Consider the following 19,865-nt stretch of genomic DNA (forward strand, 5'->3'; position numbering starts at 1 on the left):
CGCCGCGGCCCCTGACGTCACACGACCGCGCCACCGCCCGCCAGGCTGCGGGGAGCAACGGTCGGCGGCGCGCGAGCGCGGCGGTAACGGCCGCCGGGAGGGCAGTTAACGGCCGCCGGGGGCCCTGGAGACGGTGCGGGCGCTTGTGCTGGGGCAGCCTGGGCAAGGGAGGCCGGAGGGCTGCGCGGGGAGGGGGGGGCGAGGGGAGCGCTGCGCTGCGGTGCGCTGCGCTGAGGCACGGGCATGGGCTCAAAGGCACAGGCTGAAATCCTGAAATAAATGTTATTTGCTGAGGGCTGGTGAGGCAGAGCCGCCAAAAAGTAGCCCTGTCGCTCCTGAAAGGCGTTGTCCTTCCGTGTGTGCAGTGGTCAGAGAAACTGGTGTGCGAGGGCGGGAGGCAAGAGGTTCGTTTGGTGATTCCCCCTGCTCTGTTGGAGCCGTGACTCCGAGGCCTGGCGTGAGCGAGGGCGGTGCAGGCGGCCAGTGCTGGTTGTGCCGAGTTAGCTTGGGAACCTGTGTGACAGGCATCATCGCTTAGAAAATGCTATATTGCAAATTACATGATACTCATCTCCTTTGCTTCCCAGCTCTTTTTGAAATTTCTCCAATAACTGTTTACTAACTTTCAAAAAGCATCATGAAGGAAGTGCAGTGTTTTTCCTGGCACCTACTCCTTGCCATCTTTCAGTACTCTGCATTATGCTGAAAAGACAGGACCACTTTTTCTGAAAACTGCCTTTGTAGGTATATGGGGTACCCATATGGGTATATGGGTAAATTCAAACAAGTAGATGGGGTTCTGCTAACTGCAATATTGCTCCGGTCAGTTACTCCAAAACCTTAAGTTGAAGAGTATTAAGTATATGGTGCTTAGACCAGGGGTGAGGATGTGAACTTAGACCTCTAAAAAAACATAGATTCTTTATGCTGCTCTGATACAGATTTTTTCATACAAATTTGATAGTCACTGTGGCTGAGGTTCTAGAAAGTGTTCAAGTGTCTTAATTCTTTTTATTTCAGCAGGTCATTAATATTCTAGGGGCCTTTTTGTACAGTGATTAGATTCTAATTTTAAAAAGGGAGAAGAGAATGTTTCCTTGCAGCTGAAACAACTTGCAAATCAGTAGCTGAACAGCTGAGCAGATTGTCTGTGATTTGTCAGAGGCCTGTGTAAGAAACCTGTGTTATCAAAGGGAGGCACAGTCTGCCTGGAGGCAGTTAAAGATGCATGCTATGTGTGAACAGTGGCACTGGTAGTGGTTAGAGTTTGCATGCTTATAAAGAGCGTGGATAAAATAATGAAACAAGTTAAGTGGGTGATAGGAAATGGTGCACACTAGCTTAAAACATGGATATGTAGGGTATTGACTCAACTATATAAGGAAAGTTGAACCTCAGTGTCTGCTGTTTGATTGTTGGTACATGATATTCAGTTTGGCCATCTATTGTGTTGCCCTGAATAATTATCACAAATTCATGTGACAAATTCCATGTTAAATTAATTTTGTGGCTCTCTGGAGTTTGGCTGTGTTGTGTAGTTCCAGTGGAAGATGTAGATCCTGGCATGAAACACTGCTTATGTTTCATAATGGTTTTGTGAGAACAAACCCATAAAACTGAGATATTCCTGTGTTAAAATACGGTATACGGGTTAGAAAAGACTGTGGGCTATGTTAAGCTACTAGACCAGTTCTGTGGCTATTTAAAAACAAATACTATGTTTCTTGTGCTGTTAAAAATTGTTGTTTAAACTTCCATAAATCTTAATTCTCTAGTCCTTGCAAAATGCATTAAAAAGGGAGACAGGCAATGAAGATCTGCAAACTGGACCCATTGACTGACTTTCATTGTTTTATTTTGTTTTCTTTTTTTGTTAAGAAGAAAACTCCATTAAAAAAAACTAAATCATGAATAATTAACACTGTCAAGGTTTGATCCAGAACACAGCAAAGATGCTCTTTTTTTTTTTTTTTTTTTTTTCCACTGCTTGTGATTTCCAAGCCCATGCTGTTGGAATGAAGGGTGCTTAAATGCTTAAATGTTTCCCAGTGGGCCTTTGGCTTTGTCATGGCCATTTGTATACTTGTTGCTAGGTCAGAAGACAGTACAGTGGCCTAGGCTCCGAGGCACTAGGGAAGCAGGATGGCACCATAAGCTATGTTAAGAGCACTCATTGTGTGATTTCTTCCAGGTTCCTAGAAAGATGACCACTATCACGCGGCAGGACCTTAACTTTGGACAAGGTAATGTGTTGTGCTGTACACGGGTATGCTTGTAAGGCGCTGCGTTTCCACAGGAGCTTATGGGAGTGTTGTGAAGACAAAGCCAGCTTTATTTTGGCGTGTCACTCTACCCCTAAGCTGTCAGTAGCTAAGGGGAAGGAAGAGAAATTTATGCAGGGAAAAAGGTCCTATTGTATTGCTCTGTATGCTTCCCTCTCCTAGCCCACTTCACCTCTTTCTTTTGTTCTTCAGTTGTTGCAGATGTTCTTTCAGAATTTCTGGAAGTGGCTGTTCACCTCATCCTGTATGTCAGAGAGGTTTACCCTATTGGGATCTTTCAGAAGAGAAAAAAATACAATGTACCTGTCCAGGTGAGAGATTTTCATGAAAGTAGATAGCTATGTAGATAAGCAAAATAGTTTATTCTGGTGTGTGCTAACTGACCCCTGCTAAGTCACTGCAGTTCTCTTAATGTGCAAACTAATGTTCAGAGAATTTAGTTGCTTGTAGAGAGGAAAACAGCCCTTCAGCTGAAGATAGATAGCCCTCTGCACAGAACCAGCAGATCACAGGTAACAGCTGTAGAAGTTCTCTAGCTATGCGCAGAAGTGTAACATGAAAGCATGATGCCTAGGAGAGAAAGATGGTTCAACAGGTGTATTTGTAGTGTATGTAATGCTGTTTAGGAGCTTCCAGGCTAGCAGGGGTATGGGGAATAATATAACTGCAAAGATCAGTGTACCAGTTCAGTTAATGAGCTGAATGAGGCTCAGCTAATTGACCCTTCCATGAAAGAGTTACTGTTTGAATTGGGAACCTAGTTGTGAGAAATTCCATCTGAAGCACAAATCCAATGCCCTGCAACACACAAGCAGTTCTCTCTACAGCTTCCTGTTCAGTACTGGCCTGATTCACATCAGGACACAGCACTAACTATTCACTGTATTTGCCGCAGATGTCCTGCCACCCGGAGCTGAATCGGTATATCCAGGACACACTGCACTGCGTGAAGCCATTGCTCGAGAAGGTGAGACCATATAAAGGACCCGGACCATGCAAGTGTCCTGAAAATAATTTGACAGAAAAAAGAAAACCAAGTACTTTTTAATTTTTATTTACAAATTTACCATACACAGACCCAGTTTATAAAATCAGTGACAAAGACAAAACATAATATCCATAACTTTTCCTTGCAGTTAAGGCACTATACCTTACTGCTGAGTACTGGCATTTAGCTGTACCTGATGCATAGACATGAGGCTATACACCTATATATTTTCAATTATACTGTCCTACAAACCAACTTAAATGTATTCAAAACCAAAATGTTAAGTTTAAGGACCCGCTCAAGAGAGCAGTTTTGTTGTAAGCCAACAGGGCTACATGTGAAAGCAAAGGTAGGTTTGAAATCGAGGTTTGGCGAGGGAAAGGAACAGCCGTACAGAACATTGCATGATGTAGGATGCAAGCAGGGTTGGCACTCGGCTCCTTACAGACACTATAATACATATTTAGGTAGAAATAGGAATTTATGCAGTGCAGTAGTACAGAGCTGTTCTATTTGGTGAATGGTCTAACCATATGTGAACTTAGCTCTCATCATCCATTCCCAAGTGATACAGTAAGATGACTGTTTACTTCTTTCTTCCAAAATACTATCTAGAGAACTGTAGTATTTACTACCATTTCTAGTCCTAGGACTTTGAGATAAACTAGCAGTTTAACATCTGTGGTGTTGCTTTGCTATTATATTTTTCTAATCAGTCAGTATAATCGTAACAGGGCGAAAGGTCTGGATAACTGCTAGTGCTGTGTCATCCTATTGTGGGAAGTACCTGAGGCACAGTGAGGGTGGAAAATTAGGGTTGTTTAAAGGGAGGGCTTTTTCTAACTGTATTTGTTCTTGCAGAATGATGTGGAAAAAGTTGTAGTTGTAATCCTGGATAAAGAGCACCACCCGGTGGAGAGATTTGTCTTTGAGATCACCCAGCCACCTCTTCTTTCCATTAGGTAAAGTGTCCTGGTTTGCCTGCCCGTGGCACCCACGGCTTGCTTCTGCAGCTATGTTCTGGAAGCAACTCCGAGTCACAGTACTTTGCTGCATGCACATAACAACTGTCTCCTCAACAGTTCAGAGTCCCTGCTGTCTCATGTGGAGCAGTTGCTCCGTGCCTTCATCCTGAAGATCAGTGTATGCGATGCTGTACTTGACAACAACCCCCCAGGTAAGCATGTTTGTGTGGCCCAAAGCGTGGCATCACTTAAGTATAGGTAGTGTCTGAATCCTCTCTACTGGTTGTCCCCTGAGCTGGCGCATGCCATTTCTCTTGCAGGTTGCACCTTCACAGTCCTAGTTCACACACGGGAGGCAGCCACACGGAACATGGAAAAGATTCAGGTGATAAAGGTGAGCATCTTTGGCTGCCTGATTGTATGCAAGAGCTGCAGAACAAAGAATGGAAGTTAAGGAATTCTGGAATTTCTAATTTAAGGGTGCTAGAACATTTTGAATATTAACTTCATATGATATGTTTCACAAGTGCCTTTTGAGTGTGTTAAAAAGGCCTATGCCAGCAAGGTTCCTGAGTGCCTTCGGACACTAGCCACAGGTCACAGACAATAGCTGCTTTGATGCCTCAACTAGATTGTATTGATACTTAGTGCATAATGCCAGCTCTGTCACCTTCAGTACCCTGAGCTATAGATACTTTACTTCAAATCTTAGTAAAACTGAGCCCTGATCCCATATCTACTATATGTAGATGGATGATTCTTTAATATATATTTCCAGGGAAGGCTAAGATTTAAGTAACCAGTAGGTTTTAGTTGTACAAAACCATTTATCTTTCAAGAAATTGTGCATAGCTCTTTCTAAGACAAAGATTTTACCTAAGCATCCTCGCTTACAGACAAGGAAGCAGTCCCCACCATCCACACAAAGTTATTTTGGGTATCTTAAGACCCAGGCAATAAAGCTAAGGAAATAGAAAGTTGTTTCAGAAGGGAAGCCTGTTCTGTACTGCTTAGTAATGAAACTGATACCATAGTAAACAACTCTCTGAACTTGCAAGCCAGGACAGCTTTTGTTAAACAGGTAAATCCATGCCATGAGCATTTTGGAGTTGCAATTAAATGCTGATGTAATAAGTAGAGCATGCTGGCTCAGCACAGATAAAATTTTATTTACCCAAAGGTGACACCTCACTCCTTAGAAGTGAGTTAATATTTTAAATATGCTATAATTATGGTGCAGAAATCAATGCAGAGAACTGGGCGGCGCATAAGAACTGTAGCTTGAGCCTTAGGGCCGAGAACTGTACAAGGGTTTAAATTATGCTTTTAGGGGAGGCTCTTGAGTTACCTTCAACAACCACTTGTTTGTTTCTTCCCTCAGCCACTAGCTCATTTATTTAATGCCGACCTAGTGCTGAGAAAGATCATCTTGCAGTGTCAGCCAGCCTCTATGTTAATAAAGCACCTTGTGTTCTTTCCCCTAGGATTTCCCATGGATCCTTGCTGATGAACAAGATGTGCACATGCATGACCCACGGCTTATTCCACTGAAGACTATGACATCTGATATCTTAAAGGTGAGCAAAGCACTCGCCCAGGAGGTGGCCAAAACCATAGTAGCTTTAAGTTTTGTCTGTTCTGATGCCAGTTGTGCAGTTATCCATAGAATAACAGCTTAACAACACTGAGCAGAAGCTTAGGCTTGGCAGATGCTGCGTCAGTAATCTCAGGGCAAGACATTTCCTAATGAAATAGGAAGTCTGGTTATGGTGGAAGGTACAAATTCCTGTTCGGCCTACCGCAAACTTTTCTCCATTCACCTACCTGGATATGAAGCAGAAAATTGATGCTTGTTTCTCTCCTCCAGATGCAGCTGTACGTTGAAGAGCGAGCTCACAAAGGCACCTGACTTCAGCTCTTCATCACCTTCAAGCCTCATCAGATCTTCCAGCGGAATCAGATTCCTTACAGACTATACCTTGATAACAACAGTCTCATCAGCTGGCCTTCTGGGTGAATGTAGAGCAGCTGCTGCCTCTTTGTTTCAAGTGCGCTTACCACTTTATATAGAACTGACTTGGAATGTGGAGCCAGAGCCTGTTCCCATGTACACGTGTGTGAGAGTGAGTATAGGTTTTGTTACAGCGAGTCCCTGGGCACAGGGGGCAGGATAAAGCTGACTGCACCGTGCATCCAGTGCTTTGTACAAATCCGCTTCTAGCCTTAATTAGGTATCTCCATTGCACACTGATAGTGATACACAGGGATCTGTTGTGTGCTCTGCTAGAGCAGTGGACTCGCACCACAGGTGACTGAGGCCTTGCACAGTATCCACTGTGACTGTCCTAAGTAGTTTTCAATAAATATTAAGTTTTATGCCAGTAGAACTAGGCTGAGTTCTATCCAAGCCAGTCTCTCCCTAGTGAGAAAGTAATTGCTCTTTTTATTTATACGGATCTTTTACCACTTTTCCATACCTTTTGTGGAAGGTGGCTGGGATCTGTCAGTTCTGTAGAAGACTATGTAACCAGTGTCTCCCCTTTCCTTAGGGGAACTTCCACCTAAGAGTGGGGTTAGCAAAGAGGAATTTGCCTGCCAGCCCAGCAAGGACACTTGCCAGACATCCTGGTCTTAACAGACCAGGCAAAGAAAACCACCATCATCGTGCACCTATACAAGGAGGCAAGAAGAGGGCTGTAGCATTGGTTCTGCGTATACAGGGGTGGAAGAAATAGTTTGTAGTTTTCAGCTGAGCTTATTCAGAAGATACTTATGATAGAAGATACTCCCTGCCTCCTCCAAGAAATAAGTGGGAGAACACATTTGTCATTTGCAGCTTTAAACTTTTATAGGGTGTTAGACTGTTTAGTACAAGCCAAGTGCTTTGGTAGTGCAAAGATAGCAAGGAAGAAGCTAAGCACAATCAAGTTCCAGCTTGTAAAAGGCACTTATGTTGTAAGGTACCCACCTGTGAGAGATTCCTTACCTCTTTCCCTGTTTATTCAAATAAAGGTGGGCAGTATGTGGACAGGTAATACATGTATCATTTTGCTCAAGTATACTTAATTTGTTACAGCTTCAGTGAGCCATCAGCAAGACAACACTTATTAAAAAAGGCTTGACAGTTTCCTTGTACTATCAAAGAGATCTGATGTGAAAGACATTTATACACAGAGTTAAACTGAAACAGGAAAATACTATACAAAACAAGTATCTCCATAGCAGAGCCCTTAAAAACAGGGTCATAATCTGAACTGAAATATTCTAGCATTAGCCTTCATAAATTCTATAGACAAACCAGAAGAGGTTTCCATTTCTTAAGACTTACGTCTTTGTGCTACAGCCCAACACTGTTACCACAAAAGATAGGTGTCATATTTAATTGTCCTAGGCTTTGCCCTATGGAAGGAAGCTAGCAATTGCACTAACATCTGTGGTGCAGGAGGAAGAAAGATGAAGACAGAAGTCCTTCCAAAGGGCTGGACTTGCAGATGTTCTGCCGTGAACAAGGAGAGCTAGCTGCTTGCGTTCCAAGTCAACTGGGCAAGACAAAATTTGTACTCTGGGCGAGTGTCCTGGCTTTAAGTGCACCTGAGACCACCTGTTGCAATCCTGAGGTAAAAAAGAACATTTATATTGTGTCTTCATAATAATGTCCAGGGCCCAATGGTGATGCTGCTGTTTGTCACTCTGATCCCATACCATCCTGCCCAGAACTGGGTGTCTTGGCCTCCGTGTTGAAACCAGATATAGCGAACTCCAGCTGGGTAATTGTGGAAGGTGTGAGAAATCTGAGGGGGGAGGAAGAAAAAAAGAAATCCTTTATCCTGCCAAAGTAACCCAGAACTGACCTTGAAGCTAGGACAACTACAGTAAGAGAGCCCTTTTCTCCAGAAAAATTAAATTCCAACATACACTTTAATGAAAGTGCATATCATACCTTTTTAAGGGAAAGACACACCTGTATTTTGTTGTCCTCTGTCCCAAAATCCCCTCCAAGAGGACATAAGAATCAAGCTTAGTGTTACATATTCATCATAAACAATTTAATGGGGAACCTACAGCCATTTAAACTAGTGTAACAGTGTAGGAAATGAGCATCTACAATACTTTTTAAAATGAAGTCCATGCACTCGTTTAAAAACAAAGCTTTTTGGTCCAGTTAAAAAAAATACACTGCTGTAACTTATTTAGACAAAACCTAAATAAAGACAGGAACACTTAAAAAGGCTAAGTTAAAACAACACAGAAGCACAGTAGAATGCTTTAAAAACACCCCGGCACCTACAAACCCAGCCTAGCTCTTCCATGGCACCACTGCTTTTTCAGTGTTGTCAACAACTGATTTACATTTCCTCTTAATTTAATGGAAACAAAAGAGCAGAGAGAACAGGTCTACTTGGAACTGTCAGCCAGGCTTGCAAGATTAAGTGTCAAAATACTGATGTAAAGATGCTCACCTCTGCCCACATTGCATCGCTCCACTGCTCGATAACCACCGGCTCAGGGTGGAACTCCTCAAGGACGATATAATCTTCAGAAAGCAGCCTCACAGTGATTTCGTAACGGCAGCCACAGTCAAATCTGGCAGCATACCTGGAGAGGTAAAGAGGAATCAAGCACAGGGTGGTGTACATGCAGCCTCCAGTTGTCTTTGGCATTCAGAAACAGTCTCCAAGAGAACGCTATGCAGAGGAAAAGGAATGTCATTCCTATACCTATGGGAGAAACTCTAGAACTTCCAACTATTTTGTCCTTCACAGAATTATCACCTCCTCCAGCCCACTAAATAAACCTTGCTCAAGTCCCAAACAATGAAGAACTTAAAAAAAAAAAAAAAAAAAAAGTGTGAAAAGCCTCAAGAGTCCCAACTTCTATCTAGATCTTAATGCCAGAAATTCTGGTTTTCAACACAGACTTACCAATCCTGGACTACAATTTCAGGCCTTTTCTCATCCATCAGTTCATTCCAGTATCCTTCATTCTTCAAGGTAATGAGTTGAGACTTGAAGCATGGCCTACAACACAAAGTAGTATTTGAAACTTCACAAACCACATCTCTTATCCCTCTACACCTTCCCTCCAACAGCTTTGCTCTCATAAAGAGCCCATCCAGATCTAGATGGCCCACAAGGCTGACATGGGCAAGGCATGGCTGTTTCTGCAGCCAAAAGCTAACCAATTTGCTTCCTCATGTGCTTTACTCCCATATAAAAGGAAGAATTACCTACAAGCTGGATTAACAAGGGTTTCCCCTACTTATATAGCATATATATAGGTAACAGGAAACAGCTATATAAGGGATGCAAAAGTAGTTAAACCTCTTCTGTAGACAGCTTTGTGATGTTAACAACTTGCACTAAAATACGTAGCATTATTGCACATTACAGAATTCTGTCCTTGTCAGGTAACTGCATCTAATTAATTTGCCAAACCTTTCTACAAACCTTAACCTTTGCCCATTACCTTGGAAGAGGAGGAGGGATCCCATATTCACTACTATAAGAAGTTACAGAATATTCTTGCTAGAGACAGGGATTTAGCACATGGTGCTGTTAACTCCCTCAGCAGTTACCTGTCTATTCAGAGTAACTAGTCTAAAAGGTTAATTAAGCTTCTTCCTTTTCCATATGTGGGCTAAGGATCATTGAGGGCCTTCTGACCCTAGTGCCTTTACAGATAGAGAGGAAGAAGCAGGTTTCCTCCTCCAGCTCCAGATCACATGAATCCAGTTCTTACCCAAATGAAGTGACAAAATACTTGTGTACTTTTGGATCTGGCATCTCTCTGCCAAGAGGTCCAGGCAGCTCCTCAATCCTCCATTTATCTCCCTCATTATAATCAAGTTTCCAGTGCTGAAAATCCTCTACAAAACAGGGATACCATACAAATTGTTAGGACTCCATTTCAGTTTTCCACAGCATCTCTGCTTTCATTAAAAAGTCAACAATAAAAGACAACTAGGAATCCACACTGAATAATTTTGACATAGCTTAGGCTTCTCTCAGTTAATTGCCATTACTTCTAACATGCCTGTCAGCAACCAAGACAATTAGCAGCAGCTTTTTAACCACATCAAAAACTCAAAGCCAGTAATGAAGCAGAATTACTGCAGTGAGATTAGTTTTAGCAGAAGAAAAAAATTCCCAGCTGCTGAAATATTTAGTCCCAATAGCTAACAGTTTTATCATTTCTACCTGTAGCGCAAATGAATATTCACTATTCATAGTACCTTAACAACTCCAGGGATTGTTCTTGTCTCAGCCATATACACATATTTACCAATACTTATTTAACCCAAGATGGCTTTCCCTGCAGATCCTTGTGGATCTGCCCTCCTGAGCTCCATCAGTAGCCGAACAGTCCTATAGCATCAACAATACTTGAGAAACGCTACAGTTCTTGCAGGACACTGAGTTTCCTAGCAGTCAGAAAAAGTCAAATCCTCTAATTAATAATAAAAACAAACCTTCAGCACAGGAATTTTTTATCAAGTTCCTCTTCATGTTGCAGAGCATATAGAATATCTTCCAGTCAGGGATGCTTCTGTCCAAATTCTGAGTGTGAAACCCCTCCCGCTGGCACTTCCGCTTCCATAGGGTGGTTAGATCCACCACATATCGCCACTGGGTACAGACGAGTCTGCAGATACAGATCAGATCCCGGGCTGGGAGCATGGAAAACAACTCCACCAGGACATCTTCTGGAAGGTCAGAAATGGTTGTCATCACGGACCAATAGCTTCAGTAACTAGGGCTGTAAATACATGGGATAGAGAATTTCCAGAGACCTGCAGTACAGAGGTTAAAAAAAAATGTGTATTTTGACTAGCTGTTAACAAAAACAATCAAGAAACACACCACAGGCTGGAGGGTTGAGCTCAGAGGCCCGAGCAGGACAGCTGTGCAGCAGGCCGCGGCCCGGCTGAGCACCGGGCCGGAGCAGCCCACGCAGCCCAGGCTCCCCCGGCCAGCACCCCCGGCCCCGCCTGGACTGCGCCTGCCCGCGGCCCCGGACGCGGATGTCGGGCTGCGCCGCCCCCGGCAGCAGGCAGAGCGCGGGGCGGGGAGCCCGGCAGGAGGTGGGGCCGCCCCAGCCACCGCCCCGCCCGGCCGCCGGCGGGGGTCCGCCCGCCCGCGCCGCCTCCCACAGCTCCTGCGGGGAGGAAAGGGGGCACCGGCAGCACCGTGCAGCCCCCCCGCCAGCGGCGCCCGGGCAGCGCCAGGCCACCCGCGCAGGCCGCCGCGCCGTGGCGGTGCTGGGGAGGAGCCGATGGGCGGAGGCGGGGGCGGGACGCTGCCCTTCTTATGCGGGCCCCCGGCCGGCTGCCCGCCCGCGACGGACCCGCGGCCGCCCGCGGAGCAGCGCCCAAGGTAGGAGCTCTCGGAGGCACCTGCGGGCTGCCCGGTGGGAGGGGCGCTGCGCTGCGCTGCGGGAACGCTGCTGCGCCGCCCTCGCGCAGCAAGCTCGGGGAGAGGGGCAGGATAGGGGCAGGTAGGCAGCCAGCACGTCCCCCGACCGCTGCAAGAGAACAGCTACCCCAGAGGGTCCTGCTGAGGGCAGACTAACGTTAAGGTACCGCGAAGAGGAGTGGGAAAGGAAAGCCAGACAGGGAGGCCTTCACCCTCGCAGGACCTGTGGGAAGTCCTCGCTAAGCGAGGAGAGAGGTGATGCTCTGTCACCAGGCAGGGCCTCGTGAAGCTCCTGCAGGAGATAAGTTAGCACAGTGTTTCTGTGACATTCTTACCCCTCTGGGCTGTGGTAGGGGTTCAGAGTGGAGGCATGCTAACTGGAAAATCCCTAATAAAATGCCCTAATAAAAACTAGGGTATTTTAAATGACCATTCCCCTCTGTCTGCAGTGCGGATAGAGGGCACGATAGCTCTGCATCTGGAACATTTAAGGTTTAGGATGCTGTTACTTCAATGACTCCCTATTTCTTTCCTCCCTTGCTAGGTTTAGCACAGCAGTATTTCTCCAAGTAACAGTTCAGGGATATTTCACCCGCTTTGTTCCTAACGCTGTCCTAGGCTTACAGTGATTCACCCTGAGGAGCCTGGCTGTGCCTGTGCAACGGACTGCAGCCGCCGCTTCCCAGCGCCAGGACTCAGCTGAGGTAAAAGCTGTGTCATGGTGCATCCCACACTGACGATTTGGGGCTCTGAATCTGCACACTCATCTTTGCCTATTCCTGCAGCGCCCAGCCCTGAGACTTGGGGCAGCAGAGAGCCTTCGGGAGTCAGAGTGCAGAATTAGCCCATGAGGTAAAGCACACGCTTCCAGCTTCACTACAGTTACAAGGCCCTAGGAAAAGGAGGATTAGGGGATCTAAACTGAGTTCTTTTCAGGTATAACCCGTGCGCAGACCTAAGGCTCATGACAAAGGAGATTAAGTGCCGGCCTCTGGAGGCAGGGGGCTTTCCAGCATAGATCCAAACTCTGCAAACAGGATTTGCAGGATACCCATCACTGATATTTGGGTACCGATCTGCAGCATTTGTTATCAATTATGATCTTACAAAGGCAGAACAAGCACCCAGATGTCTGCAGCATTCCCTCTGCAAGTGAAGCCATTACTGCAACTAGGAGCCTGATTTCCGCAGAGGCAGATTTCCAGAAGGACCAATTCCAACCAGCTTTGAAGCTGCACAAAATGCCAGCATTTTTAAGGTTCATCCCAGACTCTTACCTGAGAAACTGCCAAGCTGTCCACAGTTGCTTACATTTTGTGGATGTATTTAACAAAGGGCTTCGCTTATGTCATGAAACACTAACGATCTACTCTCATGCTTCAGGGTGTTAAGTCAGCAAGGGTCAGGAGGCCTCAAGGTTGGGAAGCAATCCACATGCTCTGAAATCATGCTGCACCTACCTTTCAGACGAACCTGTTCATTTTCCCTTTCTCTAATCCATCAGTGTTTGACATCACTGGGGGTGGGAGACCCCAAATCTGATGGGCCACTGGTCTGTTCCTGTGTCACTAGTCCTGTCCTTTCCCTGCTTTTTTTCTCAGAAAGCTCCATCCAACTTGGCCCAAAGATGGAGTCCCTCCCTGAGGCTGTCCTGATCAGGATCCTGGCTTCCATACCTGCAGTGGACTTGGTGCTGGTGTGCCGCCTGGTCTGCTGCCAGTGGAAGAACCTGGTGGATGGAGCTGCTCTTTGGATCCTCAAGTGCCAGCAGGAAGGCCTCACTGGAGCAGAGTCACAGGATAATGCAGAGAATTGGCAAAACTTCTACTTCCTGAGCAAGAAAAAGAGGAATCTCATCAAGAACCCCTGTGGTGAAGGTGAGACATGAGCATAACAAGCCCCAAGACACTGCAGAGAAGGCCACTCACTGAAGATTGGGCATCTCCAGGTTTTTAAAAGATCTTAGTTGGCACCAGGTTGCAATGTTTTCTTCTGGCCCAAGAATCACTTAATGGACAGGAAGGCATCCTAGCAAATCAGCCTTTGCAAGGGGCTTCTACTTGAGATCAGCTTTATATAAGCCCTTCTTGGGATCTGAGTTAAGTTTGAGACAGGAAAAAAGTAATTCTTTGCAGAACCTTTATCCAAGGCAGCAGCAGTTGACATCGGGGTTTCCAAGTTATTTGTTGCCAAACCATTACAGGAAAGAAGCAGCCCTCCCCTGCCCGGGGGCTATTCTGGCCTTAGCTCACCAGGTACCTAAAGCCTCCCTCCCTGCAGCAGCTCAGGCAAATCTTGTTTGTGCCTCCTTACTGCAATCTGCCTTATTGAGCTGGGCACAAAACCCTTTAGCCATTAATTTAATAATCTATTTGCTTTGGTAAATCTGCAGAATGTCTAGCTACAAGCAGCAGTAACCAAGCCTCATAACCTAAGCAATAATAAGCGGGTTTCCTTTTTTCACATATCAGCAGACAAAAGCAGCATCACCATAACTTCTCCATTGTGTTTACAGGCAATTCTTCTGCAAGCTTTTTCAACATCCAAGTTTCCTCTGGCTAAGGCCAGAAAAACCCAATGTTTATGGGCACATTGCTTCTAGAAATGCCACTTGCAATTTAGGTATGTATTACAAACCTTCTTCAGAGTTCCAAAGTGTCACATAAAGGAACAGCAAACAAAGAATTCAAAACAAATTCCAACTACTTGCTTACAAAAAAACCCCATACAATGTAACTTTCACAAGCAAGAGGAAGGTCCCACTGCGAGGCAGTGAGGTTCTCCAGGCCCACAGAGACTGTGATGCAATAGCTTCTCTCTTTCCTGCCATTTGCAGAAGACTTACAGTACTGGGAAGAGGTAGAGAATGGAGGCGATGGCTGGAAAATTGAAGAGCTCCCTGGGGACTTTGGAAAAGAATTCCCTAGCGAAGAAGTCCATAAATACTTTGTTACATCCTATGAGTAAGGCTGCTTTCCTCTCTTATTCACAGAAGGGGACAGTTTTGCTGCTTCTAGTCCCAGGAGGAGTTGTGCTACCAATTAATTTGTTGTGTTTCAGGTGGTGTCAAAAGTCTCAGGTCATTGATCTTCGGGCTGAGGGCTACTGGGAAGAGCTGATGGATACAACCCAGCCTAAAGTTGTGGTAAAGGACTGGTAAGTAGCAAGGATGAGAAGGGAGGGCATACACCTGCACTAGGCCTGAACACCTGCTGCATCCCTTGGTGTCATTCTACATGTAGGCAGGGATAGCCTTGTCTTAGGGGGATGGGTTGGGGGTAAGAAATGCTCCAGATCTGCACTTCTGCCAGTCTCATCAGGTTGCTGGTGCCTTGGCTTGAACCCACCCATTTCTGCATTCAGCAGGGCTCTTTTGTGCTGTGTCACTTTACCAAATTCCCTTAGGCAAAACTGGCAGCTCGGGTCTCCCTGCAGGTACGCAGGACGCAGTGATGCCGGCTGCCTTTATAAGCTTGGTGTGAAGCTGCTCTCAGAGAACGAGGATGTGCTGGCCGAATACAAGAGTGAAACTATTGCCATCCCACAGGACAACGATGCTGACTGGACTGAGGTGAGTTGCAGACAGGGGCTGGGTAGGGGACACCCGGCCTACACAAGTCAGGAATGTTTGCAAGCAGATGGAAGCAGGCGTGTTTTCCTGCAGGCAGACGGAGAGCTCTCTGGCTTATGTTCTGCGCAGCCAGGGATTTTACAACTAAGCTACCTTACATAAGGTTTGAAAACTTGCTAAGTCACCACAACTTTGTGGGAGTGGAAGGGAGATACACAACTGGAAAAGGGCTCAAGTGGCCTCTGAAAAAAGTCACTGGGATCAAAGCTCCTCCCAGTAACTCCTTTCCCACTAACTGTCCTCATTGTCGCCAAGCCTGGTAGCTATGGCTGGAACAGGTGGGGATTGAAGGCTCTGCATGCTAGAGAAAGGTAAATTCAAGGTGTTTTGACACTCACCAATAACCATTTTCTCTGTCGCCTCAAAGATCTCCCACACCTTTTCCAACTATGGGCCTGGGGTCCGCTTTGTCCGCTTTGAACATGGTGGCCAGGACACGGTGTTCTGGAAGGGATGGTATGGCGTACGTGTTACCAACAGCAGCGTGACAGTGGAGCCATAGCCATGCTGAACTGGGTCCTGGATCCTGCTTGCTGGAACCAATCTCCCTCAGGGCATCCCACAGGCTTTGGATGATTTCTGCATGGTGCTGCTTCCCGGCTATAAAAGCGTATTACTTCTGTGTGTGAATGGGTGCGCCAAATGCTGGAGGAGACCAGTCTTTCCTCAAAGGGACTATGCAAAGAATGAAAGACTCATGAATGCACTACATGAGACTGGGCCTCACCATTTGCACTGATGTTCTGTCAGACCCGGGGTCACCTAGAAATCCTGCAGACTTTATCTCTCTTTGGGCTGGTAGCACCTCAGCCATTCAACCACCATCTCTAACATCCAGCCAGAGGTAGGCACTCCCTTGTCTGCTTCCTAGACTTGGGCACTATTAACTATGAGGAGACTTTAGGCTTATTTCTATAAGGAAAAACAGGAAAAAAGAAACATTGTCCTTGAGTCTCAGAACCAAACCAGGAAACCTAGAGCCCTGTACCTCTCCACCCTGACTGCCTCCATGACCTGTGGTAAGCATCTTAGCTTCTCCCATCTATTAACCATGGATGTCATTGCCTGTCTCGCATGACCTGTAGCTTGTCTGCCAAGTGCTCTTCTGGATTCCTGTTTTAGTATTTAGTGGTGATAATGCAAAGCAACAAGGTTTGGACCCTTGTCTCTTACACCGCTCCCAACATTCATTTATTAGGGAAGCTTAGGAACTGAAACCACTCTGCTGCCCTCCTCGGGGCTTCATTTGGCACTCTCAACAGAATGCAACGGAAAATAATACCCTGGAGAGAGACAAGGCCTTAGGGAAATAGATGAGCAGAAAATTGAGGAAATGGCCCAGGAACAAATGAAAGCAAACTCATCTACCCCTTCCTGGCCTCTGCATACTGCACACAAGCACCCTGGGTCAAATCCGGCATGGCTCTCTGCAGGCAGGAGATTGCTGCAACATTCTCCATACAAAAAGCTGCTGTTAAGCTCCACTTGGTCTTGGTTCCTCCTGCCTAGTAACAGTGTCTGCAAAAAGTACATGTCTGCCTTCGCTCCGTATGCTCACTGACGAGACAGCACACCATACCTACTCCCACTAGTGCCTCTTGATACTACTTAGGGCTGTGAGCCACCATGCTGAACAGACACCCAAGCTTCCCTGGGCCACGTCCATCCCCGCCATTCAGTCCTCTCAGGACAGCAGGGCGGATGTTGCCTAGAGATATGTGCTTCCATTTTCATCTGAACTGCCAAGGCAGAGGGCATACCTGAATGCCACTTTGCATCAAAGTACACCATTACAAATGCTATGCACTAGTATTACCTGTAGCCAGAAGTGAGAGCTGAGCTGGTCACTGCTTCATCAGGCTTTCCGCAGGCTGCTGCACCTGGATGCCTCGGGCACACTGGCCTTCCAAACTACAGCCATGCAAAGCCAGAGTCCCGGTGAATATAATAAATGACACAGTTGTGTGGACCTTCCTTTGTGTGCTGAGCGTTTGTATCCTGTGCTTTCCCCTTGCAGTAGAGGCCAGTAGATCTTACCCAAAAAGTTCTCTCTCGCATGATACCATGAGCTTTCTGGAAAAAGGTACATGTTCTGCTCCCTTCCCAGCAGCCTGAACCTGTCAGAAGCATTTGATGGGCAGTGAGTTTACAAATCAACAGCAGGCAAATGCGCACTTAAGATTTACTGGAACTCATGCAAGCCATGGAAGGGGTCCAGGAAGACTCCTACACAGTCCAGCCCAGACAGACATCCTCCAGGTCATCTGTGACCATAGCTCTACTGTAGCCTTGGTTCTGACCCTGGAGAAACCAGAACCAGTTCAGAAGTTTAGCTCTTTCCTCTCCTGGCTATTATCTCTGCACACAGTCACACAGTGCAGCTTTATTCACCACAACCTTTAAGGCAGCTGAGTTGCTAGTTAACATTTGCTGCACTGCCAGAGTCCTGCCCCACAGGAGAGATGGAGCTCCAGTCTCTCCCGAAGGAATCAGTACAGCAAAGGGATCAATGCACCAGACTTTGATACAATTGTTAACCTGAACCTTTCCTAAGCCACTATCTCAGGATAAACCATCAGGATTAACCCTTCCAATCTGCTATAAACGTGCAGCAGGGCCATGGTCCTCCCTCCCCTGGGATTATCTAGGCAGAACTGCTGAACACAATCTCCCCAGCATTTCCATTACACCCAAAGCAGCTGCCAGGAGCCGTCTGCCCCTACACACACCCTCCTGCCAGCAGGGCTAATGTTCAAACCAGCTGTTAGGGGGCATGCTGCCTCATGACCTTCCCTCTCATTTAAGAGGTGCTTTCCAGGACACTCGATGACTTGCAGCCTTGCTAATGAGAATAACTACCTCTACTCCAAGGAGCATCTGCAAAAGCTGCCCCTGATAAGGGATTCAGGCTGGCTGAATGCAGTATCCTGCATTGCATTCAGCCAGCAAGAGTGCCAGTGAAAGTGAGGAAAGTGGGTACCCAACTCCTTTCAGAAGTCCCCAAAAAATCTTGCTTGCTTTATCCGTTCTAGATATCCTGCTCCTAATGCCTCCTGTATTTTGATCCAACACCAGCAGCCAGAACACACTGAAATCTGCACTGTACACATACATCTCATTCCAAGACAAGGCCAACTCATCCCTCCATGACGGACCAAACGCAGGTGTCAATGCTGCAGACCAACCTGTTACAGCCTTCGCTGAAACACACTATGCAACTTCATAGCATTACAGAAAATCAGCGCAACTGTGATGGAAAGGTTTATATGTATTAACACTTTCAGCCACTGAAGGACACTCACGCAGCTTCAATAACCAACAGGGGTTCTCTCTGCTTTCTACAGTGCCAACACCGGTAAGTGCCTGTGACACTATGCAGTAGTTTGTGGGAAGACTATGACCAACCCAGCCATGTACATGCTGTACAGAGGAAGATGTTTGTACTCAAGTAATTTTAAGAGATTCTCAGCCAAACTAGAAGTGTTGAGAAATCTGCATGCTAAATATAAAAACCTATTGTTGCTGGAACACTTAGGCTGAAAACACAGAAGGGTCTTAGCCCTGGAGGTGGCAAAGGCTCGCCTTTCCTTTGGACAGCAGACCCACAGTGCAGCACAGCCATCCCACAACCACGCTTTACTTAGCAGCAAGCTACCCAGAATAAACAAACAAACAAAAAGAACAAAACAACTGGATGACTGGAACTACGAGGGAGTTTAAGACAGAATTACTTGCATTTGCCCAAGACACTGGCACGAGTACACCTCTCACCCCAGCAAGAAGGGCTCTCTAATGCTCAGAGGCACTTAAGATCCTAGATGCAGCACACTGCACAGCCCTCTCCTGCTCTCCGCAGTGGCATCTGACATCCCAAGTAGCCAACTGCAGCTCAGTGGCTGCAGCCACATGAGGTCCTCGCTGTAATTTTCCTTTCTACAAAGCCCACCACCACAGCCAGTCCTGGCTAAAAATGCCATTATACTCAACAGTTTTTTTTCATAATAGCTTCTACAGTCAGTCTCTTGCAGAGGAAGAAAACAGAGCAAGATGGGCCCTGGCAAGGAAGCACTAACATACATCTCTTGTCAGGTCTAATTGAATTTTCTCCATGAAGCATCTATTATGACCCACCTGGGGGGTTTGTGGACAGATGGAAGAGTTTGCTCCCCCACCAGGCATTCAAGACATGGGGGATGGCAGGGAGGGCAGGTGGTTTGAAATCAATCTGGCAGTTCCCTCTTGCTTGCAGCCCAGCTGTTCTAGCTGGTTATAAAAGGAAGAATAACTTAGGAGATTAGTTCCCATTAAATCAAACAGCTTGTGGAGGCTGGGAATAGCATGTCCCGAAAGCCAGGATAGCAGGGCATCAGCCACATCTGCAGAGATGAGCACGGTCCCAAAGCCAGACGGAAAGCTGACGGACCATCCCTGCATGTGGGCCGAGGCCTGCCATGAGCTCCTCCAAGCAACTAGCAAGCGCTGGGCTAGCGAACAAGCATCCCCTGAGCTCACACCTCACTTCGCAATCCAGACGTGTTTCCACATCACACAGGCATCTCAGGAAACAGTAAAGCTCATGAGTGAGCA

At 46.4% G+C, this 19,865-nt stretch overlaps 3 protein-coding genes across 4 annotated transcripts; 2 read left to right on the top strand and 1 right to left on the bottom strand.

Moving 5' to 3' along the window:
- The first annotated feature begins 26 nt into the window (after window positions 1-26).
- Window positions 27-7,270, top strand: MAD2L2 (mitotic arrest deficient 2 like 2). Its single transcript, XM_062593747.1, has 9 exons — window positions 27-133; window positions 2,192-2,243; window positions 2,475-2,593; window positions 3,178-3,249; window positions 4,132-4,232; window positions 4,353-4,447; window positions 4,556-4,629; window positions 5,720-5,812; window positions 6,103-7,270. The coding sequence occupies exons 2-9, from the start codon at window positions 2,204-2,206 to the stop codon at window positions 6,142-6,144; spliced, it is 636 nt and encodes a 211-aa protein (XP_062449731.1). The 5' UTR covers window positions 27-133; window positions 2,192-2,203; the 3' UTR covers window positions 6,145-7,270.
- A 524-nt stretch (window positions 7,271-7,794) lies between these two features.
- Window positions 7,795-11,232, bottom strand: LOC134150147 (F-box only protein 6-like). Its single transcript, XM_062593744.1, has 6 exons — window positions 11,096-11,232; window positions 10,705-10,991; window positions 9,975-10,101; window positions 9,158-9,253; window positions 8,696-8,831; window positions 7,795-8,026 (listed from the first exon to the last, which is right to left on the bottom strand). Exons 2-6 carry the CDS (start codon window positions 10,961-10,963, stop codon window positions 7,880-7,882), a joined length of 765 nt encoding a protein of 254 aa, XP_062449728.1. The 5' UTR covers window positions 10,964-10,991; window positions 11,096-11,232; the 3' UTR covers window positions 7,795-7,879.
- Window positions 11,233-11,351: 119 nt separating this feature from the next.
- On the top strand, window positions 11,352-17,247 carry FBXO2 (F-box protein 2). Of its 2 annotated transcripts, XM_062593745.1 has the most exons (8): window positions 11,352-11,608; window positions 12,266-12,351; window positions 12,433-12,499; window positions 13,249-13,524; window positions 14,484-14,610; window positions 14,708-14,803; window positions 15,083-15,218; window positions 15,646-17,247. In XM_062593745.1, exons 4-8 carry the CDS (start codon window positions 13,275-13,277, stop codon window positions 15,778-15,780), a joined length of 744 nt encoding a protein of 247 aa, XP_062449729.1. In that variant the 5' UTR covers window positions 11,352-11,608; window positions 12,266-12,351; window positions 12,433-12,499; window positions 13,249-13,274; the 3' UTR covers window positions 15,781-17,247. The 2 variants fall into 2 exon arrangements, with proteins under 2 accessions (XP_062449729.1, XP_062449730.1); XM_062593746.1 differs by lacking the exon at window positions 12,433-12,499.
- The last annotated feature ends 2,618 nt before the right edge of the window (window positions 17,248-19,865 follow it).

The sequence above is a fragment of the Rhea pennata genome, chromosome 22 (genome assembly GCF_028389875.1).
Source record: "Rhea pennata isolate bPtePen1 chromosome 22, bPtePen1.pri, whole genome shotgun sequence".
NCBI lineage: Eukaryota > Metazoa > Chordata > Aves > Rheiformes > Rheidae > Rhea > Rhea pennata.

Bases quoted from the DNA above. Each gene is read 5' to 3' on its own strand.
- MAD2L2 (XM_062593747.1), top strand. From the start codon at position 2,204: ATGACCACTATCACGCGGCAGGACCTTAACTTTGGACAAG. The intron at 4,233-4,352 runs GTAAAGTGTCCT...TCTCCTCAACAG, and splicing joins CCACCTCTTCTTTCCATTAG to TTCAGAGTCCCTGCTGTCTC. The intron at 5,813-6,102 runs GTGAGCAAAGCA...TCTCTCCTCCAG, and splicing joins TGACATCTGATATCTTAAAG to ATGCAGCTGTACGTTGAAGA.
- LOC134150147 (XM_062593744.1), bottom strand. From the start codon at position 10,963: ATGACAACCATTTCTGACCTTCCAGAAGATGTCCTGGTGGAGTTGTTT. The intron at 10,102-10,704 runs GTTTGTTTTTAT...CCTGTTTTGTAG, and splicing joins AAAAAATTCCTGTGCTGAAG to AGGATTTTCAGCACTGGAAA. The intron at 8,027-8,695 runs GTGAGCATCTTT...CTCCCCCCTCAG, and splicing joins GCGATGCAATGTGGGCAGAG to ATTTCTCACACCTTCCACAA.
- FBXO2 (XM_062593745.1), top strand. From the start codon at position 13,275: ATGGAGTCCCTCCCTGAGGCTGTCCTGATCAGGATCCTGGCTTCCATA. The intron at 14,611-14,707 runs GTAAGGCTGCTT...GTTGTGTTTCAG, and splicing joins TACTTTGTTACATCCTATGA to GTGGTGTCAAAAGTCTCAGG. The intron at 14,804-15,082 runs GTAAGTAGCAAG...GTCTCCCTGCAG, and splicing joins AAAGTTGTGGTAAAGGACTG to GTACGCAGGACGCAGTGATG.